This window comes from Coccinella septempunctata, chromosome 5 (genome assembly GCF_907165205.1).
Source record: "Coccinella septempunctata chromosome 5, icCocSept1.1, whole genome shotgun sequence".
Lineage (NCBI taxonomy): Eukaryota > Metazoa > Arthropoda > Insecta > Coleoptera > Coccinellidae > Coccinella > Coccinella septempunctata.
The window spans coordinates 19,665,684-19,687,286 of record NC_058193.1 but is presented as its reverse complement, the minus strand read 5'-3'; the positions used below and the strand labels follow the sequence as shown (position 1 = coordinate 19,687,286).

The window sequence follows — 21,603 nt, the reverse complement described above, 5'->3', positions numbered from 1 at the left end:
CCAAAAAGTCAAAATTAACACTGGAACACGTTAATTGAGCGCCTATTGACTTTGACCATCCAGATATCTGTAAGCAGAACTCCTCCAAGAATCAGTACTAGGGCTCCTACTTTACAATTCATATTTAGGAACTGAAAATTTTACAAGGTGTATTGCCGTATCATCCAAGAACTGAAGTTAACAAGCCGAGAACCCATAACTTCAGGATCATATTCATATCCATGATGTACCCAAAGAATCTAATGCGCCCCATACACTATCAGTTTAACTGAAGATAATCGTCAGTGTCGTACATTGATAAGTTAATCTGATGATCTGGAACTGCAGTTGACGCAGAATAAATGTGAATCTACCCCCATAATGTCAGTTGGCCTGCAGGCTCTACACTCATAATGTGTGTTATCATCAGGCAAGTATCTACAGTTCTGTAAGTCCTCCTGCAGGCATCGTACTTACAGTGTTTGTTGCTCTGCTATATTGATCTCCTATTTTCCTGTTGAGGTAACTGACGACCTGCAGACATTGTGTATAGTGCCCACAAGAAACATGCATACCACGCAGACTTCAGCCTAATAGCAGTCATCCGGAATCTCAATTTAAAAGTTATACAACGAAGATTAAAAGAAGAGGCTGATGAAATGAACAACTGGTGTGTTGAGTGGAAATAATATTGCAAAAGAGAAGTCTGAGAGTTACTACCAACTTAGAAATTGATGGAGAAGAAATGGAATTGAAAAACGAAATGAAGTATCAAGTGATCACACTAGAAAATCAGTTAATGCCAATCAAAACTGGGAACAACTAACGTAAGACAGATCACAGTGGAGGTCTTTGGTCCACAGTTATAATGGAGTCTCGAGAAGAATACAGCGGCGACCAGATCTGGTTGGTGACTATCCATGCTCGGAGTGTGGAAGGATCTGTAGGTCCCGGTTGGGTCTCTTCAGTCACAGGAGGGCACACAGTCGCAATTAGCCCTAAGAAATTATAAGTTTGATCGCACCGATAGTTTTGTTTTTGAAGCTTTTTGTAGATTCTCGGTAACGAGATTCAGCAATGATCACACTAGACCAAGGACTCACTCTCGGACTCACTTGAAAGAGCCACATAAAAGAAGCGATTGACAATACCAAAGCAGTGATGAACCTGCCAACCTACCAATAGGTAGAAGGAGTCATATGTAACAAGAGAAGAAATGGAAAATCATCAAACCCGTCGCCAGGCTTCAACTGACCTACGGATTAGTTGCGAGGGCATTTGCGGTAAAAAGTTTTTTCGGGAGAATCCAAACCACAGAAAACAAGTTGATACGATGTGCAATAGATGCACTCTGGATTGTTCGAAAAAGACTAATATATCAAGACTCGAAATGGGAAACCGTCTTAGAATTGACATTTGAAACGGCTAAGAAAAATCCGAATCTAGAACTTAGGAGACTAGTAGAGTACGACCCAAAGGAAAATATAAGAATAAGAATAATGAACAATTGCAGAAGGAAACCGAGACAAAAATTGAAAGAAAATTTAAATAAGAATAGCAGCTCATTGCAACATTCTAATGCAGAGATATACAACAGAGGATAAACACATGAAACTCAGCAAGATAGTGTGCAAGAACCATAAGACATAGAGACATGGACTGTGCCTTCCCTTTCTATATATGCATGAAATACGGTCGAAAAAAGTGAGAGAGAGAGAAACTGAACCTCGGACATGCTAGTTGTCTTTTTATAGAATTTTTATTGGTCCGAACTCACTTCTATGTGAACAGTAAAGAGACAGGTAATGGCCCGACGATCATTTCTCTCTTTCTATATAAAATAGCCAATTTCATGCTGACATTTCTCAGTCTGGCTACGTTAGGCCTGTAAGCACCGGTACAGAGCGAGTCGAACTAGAATTTTATCACAGATCAGCTGGTGTCAGTGGATCCTGTACAAATTCTGAATTTCTGAATAAACGCATGACAAGTGTCAACCACAAAAATCGGGGGAAAAATTAGAATTTGAATGCAATTTGTTGGAAAATTAAATATAATAATAATAATAATAAAGTTTATTTGACATAAACATTAATCGCAGAGGCTTGCGCCTGTACGCGATAGATATGAATAGATCATTCTCAGTGCCGATTAACCGGAAATTCTACAGTTTTATGAATAGTTTGTTTATGAGTTGTTTTTTTTTTTTTTTGGTTTGTCTCGTTTCATAACCATACTTCTACAGAACCTCCTTTCGCGCCCCACCTTCTGAGCTGGGGCTCATAGAGTTGATTCCGAAAACTCTACTCCGTCTCGAACGAACGACAACTATTGACACTTTTTGTTCTGAAACTGCGTGCCGAACGACTCGGAACAAAAAGTGCTGATAGAGTCTACTGGCCGAACGCACCTTCTATGTGTCTATGTCTATGGCAAGAATAAACAAACCGATCAAGAGACCTACGGCTTATAGGTAAATGCCCAGAACCAATGAAGAAGCAGGATAGGGTTTTAGTGGATCTCGAGCACAGAAGAGTGAGGAACCCCACCCTGTTTGTCCACCTCAAGGAGCGTTATGTTTCGTCTTTTTGAAGATTTTCCCTTGCTACATCAGGGTAAAAAGACGAATAGTTCCAAGGACAAAGTACTCTGAGAGTAAACGTGATATTGCACGTTGGCTAACATTGACTGAATTAGCCACTGAATCATCCTCAGGGCTCTGATGGCTTCGTAAGTTGTCTTCGAGGTTTTCTTGGTATGATAGAAATTCTATTTAATTCCGTACAATCGTTTGAAATTATTGTGAAATACAGAGAGAGAAGAAAATCATTAAAATGTGCTTTTCTGACTCGTATTGACACAAATTGATTGAACTTGATGGAAACCTTCTTTACTATGAACCAGAAGACATTGCTATAATAGTTATAATTTTATATAAGAATAAGGAAAATATGTATTTTCGAAAGTCATCAGTAGCCTCATCTTTTGACAAACGGTTTATTTCGAAGCATTTCAAATCCACTTAATCGGAATGCATGTTTTTCAGTGATATCATTACCATGTCATTTCATCTGCGAGAACTGCTAAATAAACAGCTCCCAATCAAAGTTTCGATATGCCCAATGTCTGTATATTTTATTCAATAACGACATAGTGAAAAGGCTTGGCTGAGAACCTGCAAATATCCAGACTTGTGTGCAGCCACCAGACAGATCGATATTTCGTACTGAGCCAGCGGCACTGCCTCGGGGGAACACACCTCTGACTGCATTTCATAATAATTATGAATCGGTTTTAAGTTAGGAAGTGATTGAATTTAGGGGTGCTGCGACACTACTGCCTGTCGACTGAGCTTGGCTGATTGGATTCACTGGAACTATAATGATTGCATGTTATAATGACTGGTTGAAGCCATTATTGAATTTCGAACCTTCGGATTTGCCCAAATGGACGTCCGGCGATTAAATATTTCGAAATTAAAATTCCTTGTGAACGCAGTTGAAACGTATTTTATTATTGCGTGGAAACATTATTAAAATTCATTTGAACAAAATTTTTATGCATTGAATTTGTTGTATCCTGAAGGATAGAGTTTTTCCCAAAACAGAAATTCTTGAAATGTATACAAAGAAAAGAATAAAAGAACATTCATCAATTTAACTATTTTAGAGTCGCCATTTCATCATCTTCTGAAACAGAACACTCGATTTTTGGTAAGTGAAATGTTTGATTACAATTTATCACTGAATATCGTGTGAATATGATATTGATAGTAGTTCTAAATATTTACATATATGGATATATTTTATAACACCATTTTGCAATGTAGGTAAAATTGGTGATACCTGAACTATACAACTTTTCAACCCAAAGAGATAGAGGAAAATGAATGCCACATAGAGGTAACCCTTTTTCGGGAAACTGATATGCCATCAACTTCACTCCTCTATCTTATTTTGTTTTTGAGTTATAGGTCAAAATTGAAATGTGGGCGATTTCAACATTGATTACCTCCGTTTCTGTTTTTGCTAGAATGTTGAAATGAAAACATTATAGAGACACTTTTTCGATAGCAGTTCTTCCTAAAGGTTTTCTTGCTGAGCTATAACAAAGTTGTGTTTTTTCTCGTGGAAACAATAACTTCAGAAATATATAATACACAATAAATCGCCAGATGCGTTCAGATATCATGAGAGGAAAAGTCAGAGTACGCCACTGGATTGCTTTCAAAAAATGTCTGTATAATGTTTTTATTTCAACATCCTAGCACAAACAGAAACAGAGATGATGGCCAATGTTGTGATCATCCAAATTTCAATTTTGGCCTATAACTATAGAAAACAGAAGAAGATAGAGAAATGCAGTTGTCGGCATTATCAGTTTCCCGAAAAATGGTAACCGCAATGTTCCATTCATTTTCCTCTATCTCTTTGGGTTGAAAAGTTGTAGTTCAGGTATCACCAATTTTGCCCACCTTGTAGATATGTACAGGGTGATTGTTTATATTTTACCCAATAGCTATCTCAATCAATATTGATCGTGCGAAAACGTTGGCAAATGGGCAAATTTGTAGTATTTTTTATGGGCATTGAGAATTCAGTACTAGGAAATGCATAAAAGCATCGTAAACCTAAAAATTTTATGTGGACTCCTATTTTTTAAATGGTACACCCTGTAATTTATTTTTCTAATGAGTAAAGCTCTTTCTTCTACTTTCAAATATTTATACTTTATCGAGGATATTTTTGGCAGCTTTTCATTTGGAAATATAGGTTTTTTCGTCTATATCTAGGGCAGCTGTAGAACGCCAGTCAAGAATGAATAGTTAAGATATGTGGAATAGCAGGACCATTCTATGGCCTCCTAACAGTGCCGACATAACTCCATTGGACACTTTTTTGTGGGGATATTTGAAATCTAAAGTGTATATGGCCCGTCCGCAAAATATTGAACACATTACAACCAAAATAGAGAAAGAAATTGATAACCTCAATAATAATCCAGAAATGAAACTTAATGAAAAGGTACCGATTGTGTGTAGAAGTAAGTGAGGGACATTTCGAACACTCAATTTAACTTCTAGTTAATAAATAAATGGAATAAATATCAGTTGTTTTATTTTCCACGGTTCTTTGATATAAAGAAATCGTATCGTTGTCGTGTGGCGTTCCACAGCTGCCTTAGACGTAGACGAAAATATCTATATTTTCAGAAAACTGCCAGAGATAACCTCAATAAAGTGTATATATTCGAAATGAGAAGAAAGAGCTTTACCGATAAGGAAAATGAAATACATGGTGTACCTTTTAAAAAATAAGAATTCACATAGAATTTTTAGATTTACGATGCATTTTATGCATCGAGTGCGGCACTCATGCCGCACTTTCAGATTGTTTCCTGATTTTAACTTTGTATATTCCGGTATGTGTTGCATAAGTTCTCACATGTACTTGGTTCTAAGGTCAATTTTATATTTTTATAGTCCTGAAGAAGACACTAATCAGGGTCGAAACGTTGACAGAAAGATGAAATAAATAAGAGAAAACCTTATATAGTCAATTTCCCTACACCCCTTAATCTAAGTATCATAGATACATTATAGAATTTTTTGTAAATCTTTTGCTACTAATCGCTACCTTTGTTTAATAAAGTTTTCACTCACAAACACAAAAATCTCATTTCCGAATGTGATGTTACTAATGAAGCTAGGGAAAGATCCGAGTGATCATGATAAAAATTATATTATTCACTTCATAAATCGATCTACTGAAAAAAGAGTGGAAACTTCAACTTTCCCCGCCAAGCTCAAAAGCCAGTGTCGCATTTGCGTTTATTGTAAATCTTCCCACGTCAACACGAATACTAAACTGAAGGGCAGCTTGCACGGAACGAGTTATTGCAGAAGTTTTCTGGAATGGGTTTTATGAAACACCTCCCCTTTGGGGGATGAACACGGTTAACTTTGTTTCGTGACTAAGTAAAATGGGGATCCTATAGCATGAGAAAAATGTAGACGGAACGGAGCCTTGCATATTGATATTAAATTTCCGAACCAATTCCATGAAGAACGGTTCTCAGGTTGTGATACCAGTTGATTCATTTATTATTAAGTGTTTTTTTTTCGATCAGAATATAAATTTACTAGCACACCCGGCTGACGTTGTCTTGCCATACTGAGGTAATATTAAGTAACTGGAAGTAAAATGATAGATAAAGACCTTCCTCCTGGGTATTGGTTCAGAGCCTTTAAATAAGACCAAAAGTTCCCATGGAAATACGTCTGGAAACGCTTCGTTGAAGAGTTACATTACTTCAAACATGAAATGAAATTTTACAGAGGTATTTTTCGAATAGGGATGCACACCTGAAACTAATTTTCTCAATCATCCCTCATAACTAGAAAGAGTTTAAATCGACAACCCTTTTGACTTTATCTTCATACCATAATTCTTCACAGGCTTCGAAGATAATTTGAAATTATGAATTGAAAAAACTATTTCATTTGGAAACTTAATTGTTTCCCGAGTTTTGTCGTGAAGTAGATTGTATTACCGTAAAAAATAAAATATGTCCTTTGCTCTGTTTTTGAATACTAATCAACAGCCGCCATGATCTTCTCTCGTTGCTTAGGGGAGACCTTTTGTAATTTCGAATGTCAGTTTTACAACCAGCATAGTATTAACAATTTAGATCGTTGTATCGTTGTGTTTACTTGATTTGCGCACGAATTATGCCAAAAATTTTCCAAATGAATAATATGCCGATGTGCTGTTCAAAAGCAGACCAAATGATCTAATTTATTCTTTTACGGACACAGTCAGAAGACAATAAATTTTCCGAAAAAAAATCGTCATTTCAATACACATGAGCCTGCATGAAATGTTATGGTGGAAAATAAAAAAGGTTGCTGATTTCACCCCTCTGTGGCTATGGAGAATCGATGAAAAATTCAGTTCCAGACGTCTTCATTAGAAGAATACCACAAAATCATAAAATTTCATTTTTTATCTCTCTGAAAAAATTGATTGAATCCATAATCAAGTCGTCATCTCTGAAGCAACGTAACTTTTCAACGGAAAGTTACTGCGCATGACCCCATAGGACTTTTTCTTCTCGTTTTGAGGTACTTAACCTCCAAATTTATCCCCATTAATCCTGGGACAGCCTGTATAAATAGAGGGTGTCCCAAAACTAGTGAATCAAACGTCACATCACGGTAGAGAAGACCAAATACTATTGAAAGAACACCAACATTAGTTCATCGAAAATGTACCGTTTCCAAAGTAATTAGAATTTTAAGAGAATACCTGAAATTACTGATTTTCGAACTATTTTTTTTCAATCACATGGTCAATTTGTGATTAAGGATAGCGTTTCTCGCCCATATTAATCCTAGATTATTGTATTATCACCCCTAATTAAAATTTCTCTAAGTAAATAATCGAAAATCTCAGTAAATGTAAAATTAATGTTTATGATTTTTTCAAACTAGAGGGAGTTTATTCTGAGTACCTATAATAAAAATTATGTATATAGAAACAATTGTTTCAATTTACATTTACATATTATTTTTCGATATAATACTTAGAATAATTTCAATTAGAGGGGATAATACAATAATCTATTATTATTATGAGCTATCCTTAATCACAAACTGGTCCTGAGATTGAAAAAAATAATTCGAAAATCGGCAGTTCTGAGTATTTTCATAAAATTCTTATTATTCTACCAACTCAAATTCGATTCTTTACAGTCCATAAGTCACTATGTTCGATAGTTTTTCCGATAGCACACATTGTAAAATTCAAATGCTCAAGAGAAATACCACAAGAAAGTGCGCGAAACAGAATCGCGATAGACACATACAGGGTGTTTCCTAATTGAATGTCAATATTTATGGGGGTGATTTTTGGGCCCATTTTAAGAAGAAAACTTGATATGAACATATGTCCTAAACGTCTTACCTTTTGAGATACAGGGCGGTATTATTTTGACATGCAGTGGCACGCCACTGACTGTATTCAACATGAGCAAATTTGATCTCTTGAAGTTTTTTCGTCCGACTCACGGGTTTCATAAAAAAAAAAAAACTCCACATATGTCTCTGCATGGTGATATTATCATATGTACTAGCTGACCCGGCAAACGTTGTTTTGCCATATAAATAATTTCCTAGTCTAAAAAATAAAAAAAAAATTTAGGGGTGGACTACCCCTAACATTTAGGGGGATGAAAAATAGATGTTGGCCGATTCTCATAGATACCGGATAAGCACAAAAAATTTCATCAAAATCGGTCAAGCCGTTTCGGAGAAGTATGGCAACGAAAACTGTGACACGAGAATTTTATATATTAGATGTATTAATGATATTGTTACGATCATGCAAAAAAAACAGTTTTTATTTTTTTAAGCGGAAACCGTGAAACGGATTGAAATAAGTCAGGTGATCAACTTTGGTAAGAAATGAATGGAAATTTCAAAAATAGTTTTTATTTCAGGAAAAATCTGTGGCGTGCCCTCAATGTCTGCCAAAATAGGTAGATCAAATTACGTACGAACGCCACTGGTGGATATTAAAAAAAGTGATACTCAAAAAAATTCCACTTGATTCATAGTACATGAATGACAAATTTCATTAAAATATCTGAAGTGGTATTGTAGATATTGATAATAAATGATTTATTTTTGAAAACTTTACCACCCCGTATCTCAAAAGGAAAGACGTTTGGGACATATGTACATATAAAGTTTTTTTCTTAAAACGGGCCCAAAAGTCACCCCCACAAATATTGACATTCAATTAGGAAACACCCTGTATAGTACTTATGGTTTTTTTATTAAATTTTTCGAATAATATTCTCAATTTTCAATTCAGTCTATCACTTTTTGTCTTAGCGTCAAACTCCTGAATGACGTTACGTTATGAACCATCGACCTATTGAAAGAAAGAAGGAGAACACTCTATAATTGCTCGAAGGAAAAAGTAAAGCCTTTTTTCTTCTCCGTACGATTTTTTCTGACATATTCTGTTGCCTAAACCTTGTCCTGACAATAACGAACACAAAAAAAGAATTATCCAATTTGGTTCAGTCGTTTGAATGTGATGTGCTTACATAGTTTCCATAGATTGTCTTTTATTCATATAGATACATAAAAAGAGGAAGTAAATGGAATCTTATGATTTGATTTGTACAATAAAGCCGAGAGAAGAATTCGTGCTTCATGAAACATACAAAGAATGACAAACATCAACGTTCGAGTGTGGGCATAAATGTTGAATGTTCTCAACCATTAATCTCTTCCTGAAAAATTACATGACGCGCGTACGATGAACTTCCGTGTGTGACCGATTTCATGTACCTTTTCACAGGAATAGGACTTGGTAGATATTCATATTTTTCTGATAAATAAACGAAACCTCGGTTATCAATCACAAAACCTAAATCTTTGCACATTTGTAATAAAGTGTTGGCAAGTATCAAGTATATTGTCACTCTTTTCTCACGAGTACGAGGCTGCTACAAAATAAACGAGTTGACACATTACTTTTTTGCAAATAAGGCTGATCAAACAGGGAGTTACTAGTGATAAATATACCAGGTGGCCCACCCCAGACGCGGCGCTCATTTTGAGAGAGTAAATAAAGATATTTTGAAAATATTTTTTTGTGGTGTGCGAAGGGAGTTCAAATGCACAATTTAAAATTATTGTCATATATTATGCAGGGTCAAAATATAGACCAAAGTTTTTAAATGTAACACTCCGTATTTGACTTCAAAAATGGAATGGCAAGCTCAAATTATGATGATATTCTTCAGATCACTTTATACCTTAGAAGAACCATTTACGAGATAATGGAGAGAATGGTTTACTAGTTTTGAATTATAAATCGAAAATTGCTCAGAAACTATCAGGTTTAGATGTAGGAATAGTAGATAGTTTCGAAATAAATTTTTACGTTCAACGAGATATAGAAATACCGGTTGTGCCATTTGAAATAAGAAAGTTTTCGACGATTATTTGTAGTTGATGTTTGAGAATTAATTATGATCACTCTGTATATTCCAGAGTTCTGTCTGTATCGCTGGCCTCACTAGTTTCTTCATTAATTGCTATTTAAAAAAACTTCATATTTTCTATTTTTCGCCATTATCTCGTAAAGGATGCTTCTCAGCTATAAAGTAATCAGAAGAAACTCATCATAACTTGAGCTTGCCATTCCATTTTTGAGGTCAAATATAGGGTGTTGCATTTAAAAAAGTGTAACTTTGATCTATATCTTTGTTTTCGAACACCCTGTATATATGACAATAATTTTAGATTATGCTTTAGGACATCCTACACACACCAAAAGAAAAGCTTTTCAAAATATCTTCGTTTACTCCCTCAAAATGTGCGCCGCGTCTGGGGTGGGCCACCCGTTATATCGATATATCGCAACATGACATAAATGTTGTTTCTGCCGATATTAAATGATTTTGATTTAGCCAATGAGTGGCTCCAAAAGGACCGTGCCACATACTGGGTGAAATAAGAAGCTTTTAACTTTGGGAACAAATTCATTTCAGGATCTGATATGGACATGAAATCGGTATCAAATAATGTGGTGCAGAATAATTCAAAGCAAAAAATTCAAGTATTACAAACTAAATAATTTCCTGCTTACTTTGGTTCTATCCTCTTATCTATTATATTTCTATATGGATAGGTAGGCAGATATTCGGTTAATCTCTTAATTCAATTTCATGCAAAAAAGCCCTCCTATAAATGAATTAATCCTAGTTTTACTTCCTTTTAACGACACCCGGACTATTTTCACCTTGAGAGACTCGAATGCATAATGAAGTCACGAATGTTAAATCAATAGTTCAGTATGGAATATTGCCAAAAAGGTACAGTGAAATGGTATTTATCTTGGAACATAGATACAAGGAATGGAAATAAACATTTTTGTTATCCAAAGACTGGGGTCAGATAGTTGCTTAGTGTCGCAAATCACAATTGAGATTTGACACATGAATTTTTAATACGAGAAGGTAGGTGCTATATAAATTTATACTCCATTCACTTTCATTTCAGCACTCGGTTGGCCATGGAAATTTGACACATTCGTCTCTGTAGAGTACGAAAATGTGTGGTTTTGACGCTTGTCAAAACATTTTTTGGTTTCAAATCAGCGCTATGTTGTCCGTTTTACTTGAAAGTTTCAGTAATTACGTATTTAATCACAATATCGAATCGCTTCGAAAAATATGAAGTCGAAAATACATAAACGTGTATGACGAACATAACTGACGTTTATACAAACTGATTATTTGCATGTAAAATACAAGAGATCAGTTTTAAATATATTTATTTTTGCTTTGGAACAAAAATGAAACATTGACACATAATATGCAGTAGCTTGAGGAGAGTTCATATAGGTTATCTTCTTTGGCTAAAGGTTGAAGATTAGATGCTCCTAAAGAGGAAATGCATTGAGAATTTAACTGTAGATTGCAGCGACATGGTGATGACAGTTCGAGATAAAAAGTTAATGCAGTCATTGTCATTTTTGAAAGGGATTTTGAGATTTTCGTCAAATAAATCTTTTTTTCTCAGTTTATTGTTGGTTTCTCTCAATTTTGAAGATTGGTTGTCGGAACTGGATTCAAGTGTGTTAATTATTATCAATTTTAGGTCAATAGATGTCATGAAGTATTAGTATATATAAAAAAAATTCCGACTATGTTGTTAATCAGCTGATAAAACAGAGCAATATTTTTTGAATCTGAACTTCTTGACTCTTTACACGATCATAATAGAAAGAAATTTACTCGGAAATTTATTATATGGAGAGCCACAACTATGATACCTTGCCTTCTCCATTATATACAATGGCTAAAATTGCAACATTGCAGCTAAGAAAACTATTTCAAGTTGAACTGGAGATCAGAAATGATTTTCTAAATGAATTTTTTGTGAATTCATATGCATATCAACTTACTAGGGGAAAAACGTCCTCTCTGCGAGAAACAAATTCGTTTTTTGTGTAAATCCTTTGATTTTGAGATTATATATCCAGGTCAGTTAGATTCACCTCCTATTCTACCAATTTGAAATGTACAAAAACTTTACCATGGTATAAGGACGAGATACATATGTCCTTAAACATTGACTAAAAGTTCATTTCTTCGTGGAAAATAGTAAAAACTGGCATCTCCACAAGAAAATCGTAATCGAAGATTTGCTCAAAGGATACAAATTATGAAAACTTCACCAAGCTTTCCCCATTGTCACGAGATACATGAAGATATTTTCAACATATTAAGGTATATTTTTCAGGAAAACTCCTATTGAAACACCAAAATATTCTCCGTCCCTCGATGTGCATTCACTTATTATTTACAAAAAAATGACACCAGGGGGCGTATCGCTTGTTTGGAATTCCCAATGGGTATTATGCAGTGGAAAAAATTTAAGTTTAAAGGCAAGAGGAACTTCATCACCTTTAAACAAAAATTTCACATGAATTAACAATTAACTGGCTCCTATTGATGGTTGTTTATTTTTAATACTTTGATATAATAATGATAATTACCTATATATTTATTGATGCCTTAAAACATTTACAATGTATTGGACAAGTCAAATGGAAAATAAAAAAATTAATTTTCGGGAACTTATTCTACGATGACATTTATCGAAAATCCTGTAGTAACTTTACATTGAATATGTTCGCTACCGTCTGATATATTGTGGATTTTCTGCCCATAGTGAGTGATCAAAAACACCAACTTCTCTAAGAACATTTTTCTTGTTTATTTCTATTTGCTAAATTTTTTAGATGTTCTTGTTTTGTTTTGAATATCCAAAACTGCGCCTCTAAGTTTACTACTTTCTATGTTCCACAAAAATTCTGGACTATTTAAAGAAGTTTGTTTTCCTCCATAACAATTTTTTTGTTAAAACCTTTAACTGCCGTCGTTCCACTTTTCGACATATTCTGCGTTATGTGGTGACTAGGACCGCATTGCTTGTATATATTTTTCAAACTTATCATTTGTTCAAACCACACTGTTTCCAACGCAATCACAAGATACAACAATTTTTTCAAGTCACCGTATGTACCTATATTCGGATGTATTGAACCATAACCATTACCTAGCTATACAGGGTTGGGATAAAGTTTGGCACCAAATTAATATCTTCAAAACAAAACGGGCGATATTTTTGAAATTTCTCAGCTGAGTGTAATGGACCACAATGCATCTGATGAGCATATTTTCATTCATGAGATACTTCCGGTTTAACCGGAAATGACAAAACTTTTTTTATTTAAATGGGACACCCTGTATATTTCTGCAGATTCTGAAAGTGCACCTTGTTTCGGATCTGTCCATATCGGGTTCCATGTAAAAATTATCTGTAAAAAGAAGAAATTCAGTCTTTTTGTACATTTGAGAAAAAATCCATTCAAATAAATAAATCGTTGTTATTTGTATCAATAGTGAGAAATAAAACGAAATACTTTGTATTAGATAACTCTTTCTGCTTTTCATGACGTATTTTTTATGAAAATCTATAAAAAGAAGATATACAGGGCTTTTACTAGTAGAAAAAATTTATTGAAAATAATTTAAAAAAAAAACATTTTAAATGTTCGAAGTGCTTGCCATTCACCTTCTGACAATAAATTTCAAAATTACCGTCCGTTCCGTTTTAAATATATTAATTTGGTGCCAAACTTTATCCCAACCCTGTATGTTCATGTTTTGTTTCGGTTTTCCAATGCCGGAGTCACCTCCCACAGTCCCATACTTGAAATAATGAAATTTTGTCGGAATTCTAAGGATTGTAGCTCAGCACTCTTGAATATTTTATATGTATAGACAATTTTTGATAAAATTACTTACTATACCTTCTGTCAAAAAAGTCTCACGTTTGAAAACATCCCGTTTTATATATTTGAATAACATAAATTTCCAGCTGTCTCAAAATTCGTAGGCTCCGTTTCCCAAAAGGTCAGGAAAAAAACATACCATACCATACCTTGAAATTTCGTACGTATCGTAGCCTCGCAAAATGATATTTAATAATTATCACATTGTTAATTTTATTTCTGAAAAATTAGGGAGGAAAGGTTAAACACTCAAATGCAATCACAATTGTTCTTCCACCTGGCGAAGATCCACCATGATCAAGAACAATTTAGAGCTTCAAATTCAATTTTTTTTAAATAATAATATGTATGTATATCACATTTGAAAACATTAATTTGAGTTAATAAAAAACTTTGGTCTACTTTGGCTATTAACCCCTTAGATATAATTTGTAGATTTTTTCAGATATTCAGTATAAGTTCTGAAGGTAGAAAGATTTCAATCCGTTCATCTGATTTTTATGAATTCACTCAAACTTGGATTCACTTCCCACCTTCAACCCATCAATATTTTTGTTTATTTCCTTTGCCAATGCGGGATAATCTATTCCGGTATCGGAGAATTATTTGATACACGATTTGAATTTAACCACGCATCTCTCGATTAGCACTATCGCTTAACATTTCACATATCTGCAACACAAATATTTACCGAGGTCAAAATGAGCATGTGATAAGATATTTCTGTTTGTACAAGGGCTTGACAGCCAGCAATGTTTGGGTTTTATGCAAAAAATGCGGAGAAACACAATTTGCCTAGACTTAAACTCACAGAGTGCCTGATATTTTTTGTGATCGAAGTTATTAAAAAACTTCACGATGTAATTGTCACTAATATTTAGAAGTGGAATGAAAAATATAATTTTTCTGGTTTGAGATTCATTCATAAATTGAGCTCAGTTTTTGCAAGTAATACGAATGACAAGTTTAGCAATCAGCATTTGAATCCTGCGTACGTTGTGCTAATTGCTCAGCATAAGAAAAATGAAGCTCAGATATACCAGTTACTCCACAACAATTCAATGTGAAATATGCAATCGAATACAAAGAACTACATACGTATTTCCTTGTACCTAACAGTAAATTTAATTCCTATCAGTATATTTAATAACAATGATTTTTAACTCTCAACTGAATATCACTCACAGATGAGCTACGGAATAGCATATAAATACCAATTTTTCTCCACTCTAAAATCAAACATTTTGCCGACGAGTATTTCATTAATTCAGAACTTATCAGATCGGAATGATGTTCGATTGCTTCAGTGATAATTCTGCCGAAATTTTTCTCTGGAAAAATTCTTATCGAATTAGAATTCCTGTTTCAGTTGTACAATTATTTGTAATAGATAATGCACAATTCGAACGTATCCTCACTTAAATACAGGTTGGTCCAATAAAAGTAAATGATAGAATCGCTTGTCACGGACGGAAGAAATATGTGAAATCTAGGAATCTAATGAAAGGAATGCATCCAGGCTTTTTAGCTGAAACGAAAGCGAATAGGTCGATTAAATTTCATAAAAATATCCTGCTCCATATGAAGATGATTTATTTCTAACCGTGTTACACAGAAACACAATTTAGTTCAGAGAAAATCATGATTTTGAAAGAAAAACAATATTTTTGTTTCGAATTTTTTTTCAAAGCGCCAAAGAAGAGTGTTGATAGAACAATTTTTACCGTTTCGTTTCGAGGTAATTGATTTTTGTCCGATGAGGTGCAGGAGAATTTGTGTCCAGTATCAAAAAGAATTGGTCCTCAGTTTGCCTCAGCTGCAGAAATCCTCACAGCTTCTTCTTGATGTAAATAAAGGCCTTCATCCGTATATTCTGAGCCGTCCAGTAAACTCATAATTTCCCTAAAAGGCTGCTTTCAGTTCTAGACGTTTGGTTTTTCATGAAAACTATTAGCATTAGCACTAATGTGGTCTGAACCCAATGCCTATAGTGCTTATTTGTCAATTGACCTTGACAGTGCCAATAGCAGGCAGTGTAGTTCTCATAGTTTTGGCTGTGTCCAGAGTTTTAACCATCATATTCGAGTTTGTTTATAGTCATATCACGTGGGGAGTATTGATCAACCTAATCGTAAAATGTTTTCAAGAAATGTTTGCCTAATTTATCAGCCTTTTAATTTCACTTTCAACACAATAATAATACTAGATTATGAGCTGATAAATTGATTTCAATTTTTACCTACTAGAGCCAACATATTTGGAACACCTGGTATAACTTTCGATTTGGTGTACTCGAATCAGCAAATCACATGTGTACACCTACATGACGCAACATGTTTGATTTAACTATCATGATTTGTTATTTTGATACGTGCTACATCGATTTTTCTATAAACTTGTTGAACTCCTGTTGAATACTCAGTCAGTGGTAGTCGAGAGAACCAGAATGATGAAATTTAAAAAAGTCACTACGACCAATTGGTTTTGGTCTCGGGTGAGTCATATTCTATCTCAACCCTTTCTTTTTCTTTAGATTTTCAATTGCTCTCTTCTTGTGATTAAAGCGAGTCATTATAATTTCGGGCAGAAAATTATTCTTGTCTGTCCTGAAAATGAATTCGAACTATATTTATACCGAAGTTTGAATATAAAATAACAGGAAGGCAGGGATGATTGTTCCATAAAACCGTACTACATGTTCAGTTGATAGTGACGTAATACATTTATGTAAAATAAAAACTTTGAATCATCTAATTGTCGGATCCAAATCGATTTGTTTTCAGTCCATCATTCATTTCTGAACATTTAGAATATCATTTTGCATCTAATATAAGTAATATGATCGATATATAGCCATTCGATGATTTCCCAATTCCACTTCTTTCGTGGACACACATACAAACATTAAAAATTCAAGAGTTTTCAACAATAACTTCATCTTTTTTTTCAGACACGACCAGGCAAAACAAAAATGGAGTGTGGAGTGACGGGGGGCTACACCAATGGTTCTAGCGCAGGTACTGGAGGTGGCATTCTAGCAGACGTAAGATCAGAACGATCACCGGCAAAAACAGGTCTACACGTCAATTTCAAAGACAAGGGAGAGGTCAAAGAGAGACGAGAAAAGTTCCTCACTGCCAAATACGGACACCACCAAATGAGCCTTATAAGGAAGAGACTTGCAGTAGAGATGTGGCTGTACGAAGAACTGAAGAAATTGTACGAAACTTCGGTAAGTAATTTTTTTTTTCCGATCGATCAATCAATATGAAGCTAAGCTCCAAAAGCTTTGTAATAACAAGAACGAGGAGAAATGTTAGTAGAAAACTCAACAATTATTCAGGGGTAGAAATAAGAAGTTGAATATTACCTGTGGCATAAAGTCTCAGAGATCAATAAGCTAGTTGGAAAATATTGAGTGCTAATTGTTCTTTTCATTCTCCGAAGAACGAAATAAAAGATATTCTTTCAATGAAAGACAAATGTTTTCAACTTAAATTGAGACTCAATAAAATCAAATTGAGAATAACGCATTCAACATTGGTATTAAGCAAGAGCAAATTGAGACACAAAGTTGGTATCAATTTCATGATGGTAGAGTGTCTGTGTGTAACATTTGCTCCGCGGCTTCCTGCTGATATGTTAGAGCTGCGGCTAAACTGGGAACGTCCTCCTTGTCGGGAAATGAACAGAATAAAATTATACCTTTTCACCTTCAAATTTTTTTTTATATATAGAGCTAATTCTTGAATCAAACTATGCAGTCCCTTGCTTCTTGAATAAGACCCAATTTCATTTTGCTTAGTACCAATTTGAATTATGTTAGTAGGTACTCAATTTGAGGTTGAAAAGATATAGTGGTTTCTTGAAAAATAAGAGCTTCTTGATTTGGTGGAATCATCCACACAACATACATCATCAACATACAACTTAAAATAAATCTGAACGCTGTAAAATTGTCCAGACATGCAAGGCATTATTCTTGGTCTGTATGTCACATGCATAAGATTGATTTTTTTTTTCAATTTCATCGTGTTGTACAGGGTGTGAGTTTGAGGCAGCCAAAAATATTCTGGAATATTTGATGTATTATCAAAATAACTCGAAACGTCTTTGAAACTTTGGCGTTTTCAGGGAAATATCCCCATTTCATGAAAATAGTATTTTCGTTGAGTTTGTAGCTGAGTTCGACTTTTTTGCCTTCTTCCAATGGTGTGCACCACTTTTGTGGACTATAAGTAACTGGCACATGCTATTTTTTTTTCATTTTCTTCTTGATGTACAGAGTGTGAATATAAGTCACCGAAATTTTAGTTTATTAGCTAAGAACTTGAAAATATCGGGGGCCTCAAATTGTTATTTATGTTTTCTGGATATCTTCACATTTCTCAATATGCTGCGTTGCTATGGAAAAACCGTTCTTTTGCGAAATTGCGTTTTTATCGTGGAATGATTGTAGGAATTTTGAAAAAAGAATTAATTTTACCCTCAGATGATATTATTCCGAAATGAGTGATGTGATTCGATTACCAAATTCGTTTTGGAATTATTTTAGTACCAAAGCAAAAAAATTATTGGTATCAAACTTCCAAAGGGTCCAATCTGTAGAATATATTTTCAAGGCAGAAGGGGACTCATAATTAATTTATGAAAATAAGATATCCTTCCTTAATTTCAAGGTCGTTATAACTGGTGAACTCCAAGGTTATCCATCCCTCATGGGAACAAGAATTCTGATGATTTGTCCCACTCAATGCGTCAACTTCTATTTCAAATTTTTTAGATGTTCAATTTTCGGACTAATCAACAAATGGACGCAAAGGCATAATCCTCATATTTCTCAAAGTGGGTTATTTTCATTCAAACTATTCTTTTTCCGTTATCCTTCATAATATAATACCTATTTCACACATCAAGTGACTCATTGATACATCTAATCAAAAAATAATAAATAAATGGAATCGTAAACCATAAATCCTGAACCCGTATCTCAATTAGATATCCAATAAAAATGAGGATTCTTGACAAGGTCGAAATTCATACCTTATTGACTTTCTTATGTCATCTTCAGTTATAATAATTGTGATTATGTTGTAAATCGAAACATTGACCCTAATGACAAAACGGATTTCTAAAGCGGATTCCAAGCTACGTACCGCTTGAGGAAGTGGCAATAGTATATGAATATTAGCCGAAAATACTCACCAAAAATTATACGATTCAAATATTAATTATTATTTTGAATAATTATCTGGCATATCTCCCAGGATTATATGAAAAAATATTTGTGTATAGTGGAAAGCTTTCGTTGAATCGTTTGCTTCTCTGAAATTTTGCAATCGAGCAACAAATATTCATGTTTTATTTTGATTCAACGAAAAATGAATAGATCTTTATCAACTGCATCTCAGTTGGCGTCTTATCTTTTTGCTTCCTTGCCTTTATTTTTTCTTCGATTGGCCATTGCCCTTTTTATAATGAGTTTCAAGATATTCTGTTTCGGAAGTTTCATACTTTGAAAAAGAATATATATTTTTTTTTCAGGATATCCGAAATTAAGCTCAGTGGTATAATATTCTACGTCGAAAAATAGTATCGAAAGTTTATAAGAACTTATATTTGGAGGAGAGTTGTTTTATATTTTTTCTCTAACTGATGGAAGAAAGCGTGAAAAACTTGTACATTTCCTAGGTTTTCATTTCTAATTTGAAATGATGAAGTTTTAGAATAGGCGCATGCGAATTCGAATAACCTCTAACTTCCATAAGGGCTAAAGCTGTCGAAGAAGAATTCGAAATTCTCAAATGTCCGGCCGTCAAGGAACTTATTTTCTCAGTTAGAATTCCTCGAAAGATTGTCGTATCCAAGGCGGATGTTTAAAAGGAAAATCCATTGGCAGCCTGCCTGACTTATTTTCAGTAAATAATTGTCTATAATCCAAAAATAGGTTTCAACGTATAACTTCAACATCATAATAGTTATCACGTAATATGATATTCAGGAATTATAATCATGTATATGATCCTAGAAGTATTGGAGATTTTAAAATCATCGTGAATTCCAATAATTGAATGAAGTGGAATTCCGATAATTGAACATTGATAACAAAGTTGTGAAAATTTAGGTTAAATATTATGAGTTATTTAAATATTTCAGTTATTCCAATTGTAATAGTTTTTATTCATAACCAGGAAGACACACTGATCAATAGAATATTTAACATAAATTTTATATGTATCATGGCTGGAGTAATTAGTGAAGCTTCATTAATCACTTTGACGAAACTCCATTGGCTGTCAACGTCAGTCCGAAAAAGGTAGAAAACCAAAGTTATTGGATTCCCCGATCAGATTCTGAAAACTGGAAAATCGTTATGTAACCCGTCAAAATAGTGTTGTAATTTTTTTTCATCGACCTCAATAAAAATTACAGTTCACGTACTAATTTTTTGATGGCAAGTATTTTTCGTCCGCGTCAGATACTTTTTGTCCGCAAACACTCTTGTTCCGCTGCTCCGTCGCTGAGATAGGAATACGAGAATGGCGATTTAATCAATTTCGAGAGCCAGGATTTGATGAAAACATGAGTGCCTTTGAGAATAACTGTCATTTGCTCTTGTCAAGTTAATTCTTTACGAAATCTACTAGATTTTACTAGTGAATCAAGAACGTAGTTTGAATATTAGTGTTCATTTCAATCAATAATGGATGCTGATGGCGATATGGATATGAGTAGGTAACATTTCTTCAGAGATGAGGGAATTGACAAGTTTGGATTAACACTACACAAGTGAGTACTGTTACGATCCGTTTATTATACCTTTATTTTATATTATGAATTAATTTTATATTACAAAGCAACGGAATCGCAACTTGAAAAGAAATTCAATGCTCAACTAAAAATAAGTGACTTTCCTAAAAAATATTCTGCTGACTGACAATTCTCTACCTTTTTTTTATGTCTCCATGCCATCCCAAAATTTCCTAACATAGCATCTATGATGAATTAATTCCTTATAAATTAACAAAAATTTCTTCTAATTCCTATTACTCATTGGACATTCTAAACAAAACAATATTATATTGGAAAAACTCAAACCATAACAGTACCTACTCACTTTCATAAAGGTATATGAGGTCGACGAAAAATTGTGATATGCATCTCGGCAAAAAACTGTCCATATGTATGGTCTCGCCTGCTTGCTCGACTGTTGACAGTTTTTCGTTCTTCGTGCATTGCATAGAAATAACTATTTTCATTGTAGTTTGTCAAGATTAGGCGATATATCAACTTTGAGTTGATGATAAGATGATATATTAGAGGTTTTACATATGATCACATGGTACCCATTATTTCTATTTTCTTCTAAAATGAGGACAGTTAAGACAGGTGATTCTAGCAGGTACCTGAGAAATCACCACAAGACGTCAATTTTCTCGATTTTTCTTTGGAGATCCAAAATCATTTCACGGTCTTATTCAACTGTCACCATCTGAGTTCTTACCTGAACCCCTCATGATTTTCGGCTTTGGGCCATGTTGTGAGTGCAATTATAATGGTATAGAACTTTTTCTCAATCGTCGGCATAGATTATAGAAGTACAGCAATTTCGAGTTGAATAGAATCCCACAGATGTACAAAGATGTGTGAGGGATCCGATTTTCATTGGAATTAAATTCCCCCAAGCACTATTTTCCTTACGAAATTTAGTGGTTGTGATGCTCTTTGCAATTCACGAGTT

The 21,603-nt window shown here is 34.1% G+C and overlaps 1 protein-coding gene across 3 annotated transcripts in view; it reads left to right on the top strand.

The window, feature by feature from the left end:
* LOC123313099 (protein phosphatase 1 regulatory subunit 14B) overlaps positions 1–21,603 on the top strand; it is a 96,644-nt gene that overhangs the window by 48,928 nt on the left and 26,113 nt on the right. For 2 of the 3 annotated variants that reach the window (XM_044897816.1, XM_044897818.1), the window contains exon 2: positions 16,813–17,094. In XM_044897816.1, coding sequence (XP_044753751.1) covers positions 16,813–17,094 — 282 coding nt within the window. Of the gene's footprint in view, positions 1–16,239; positions 16,357–16,812; positions 17,095–21,603 lie in introns of those variants that run through there. The other variant, XM_044897817.1, reaches the window with a different exon arrangement.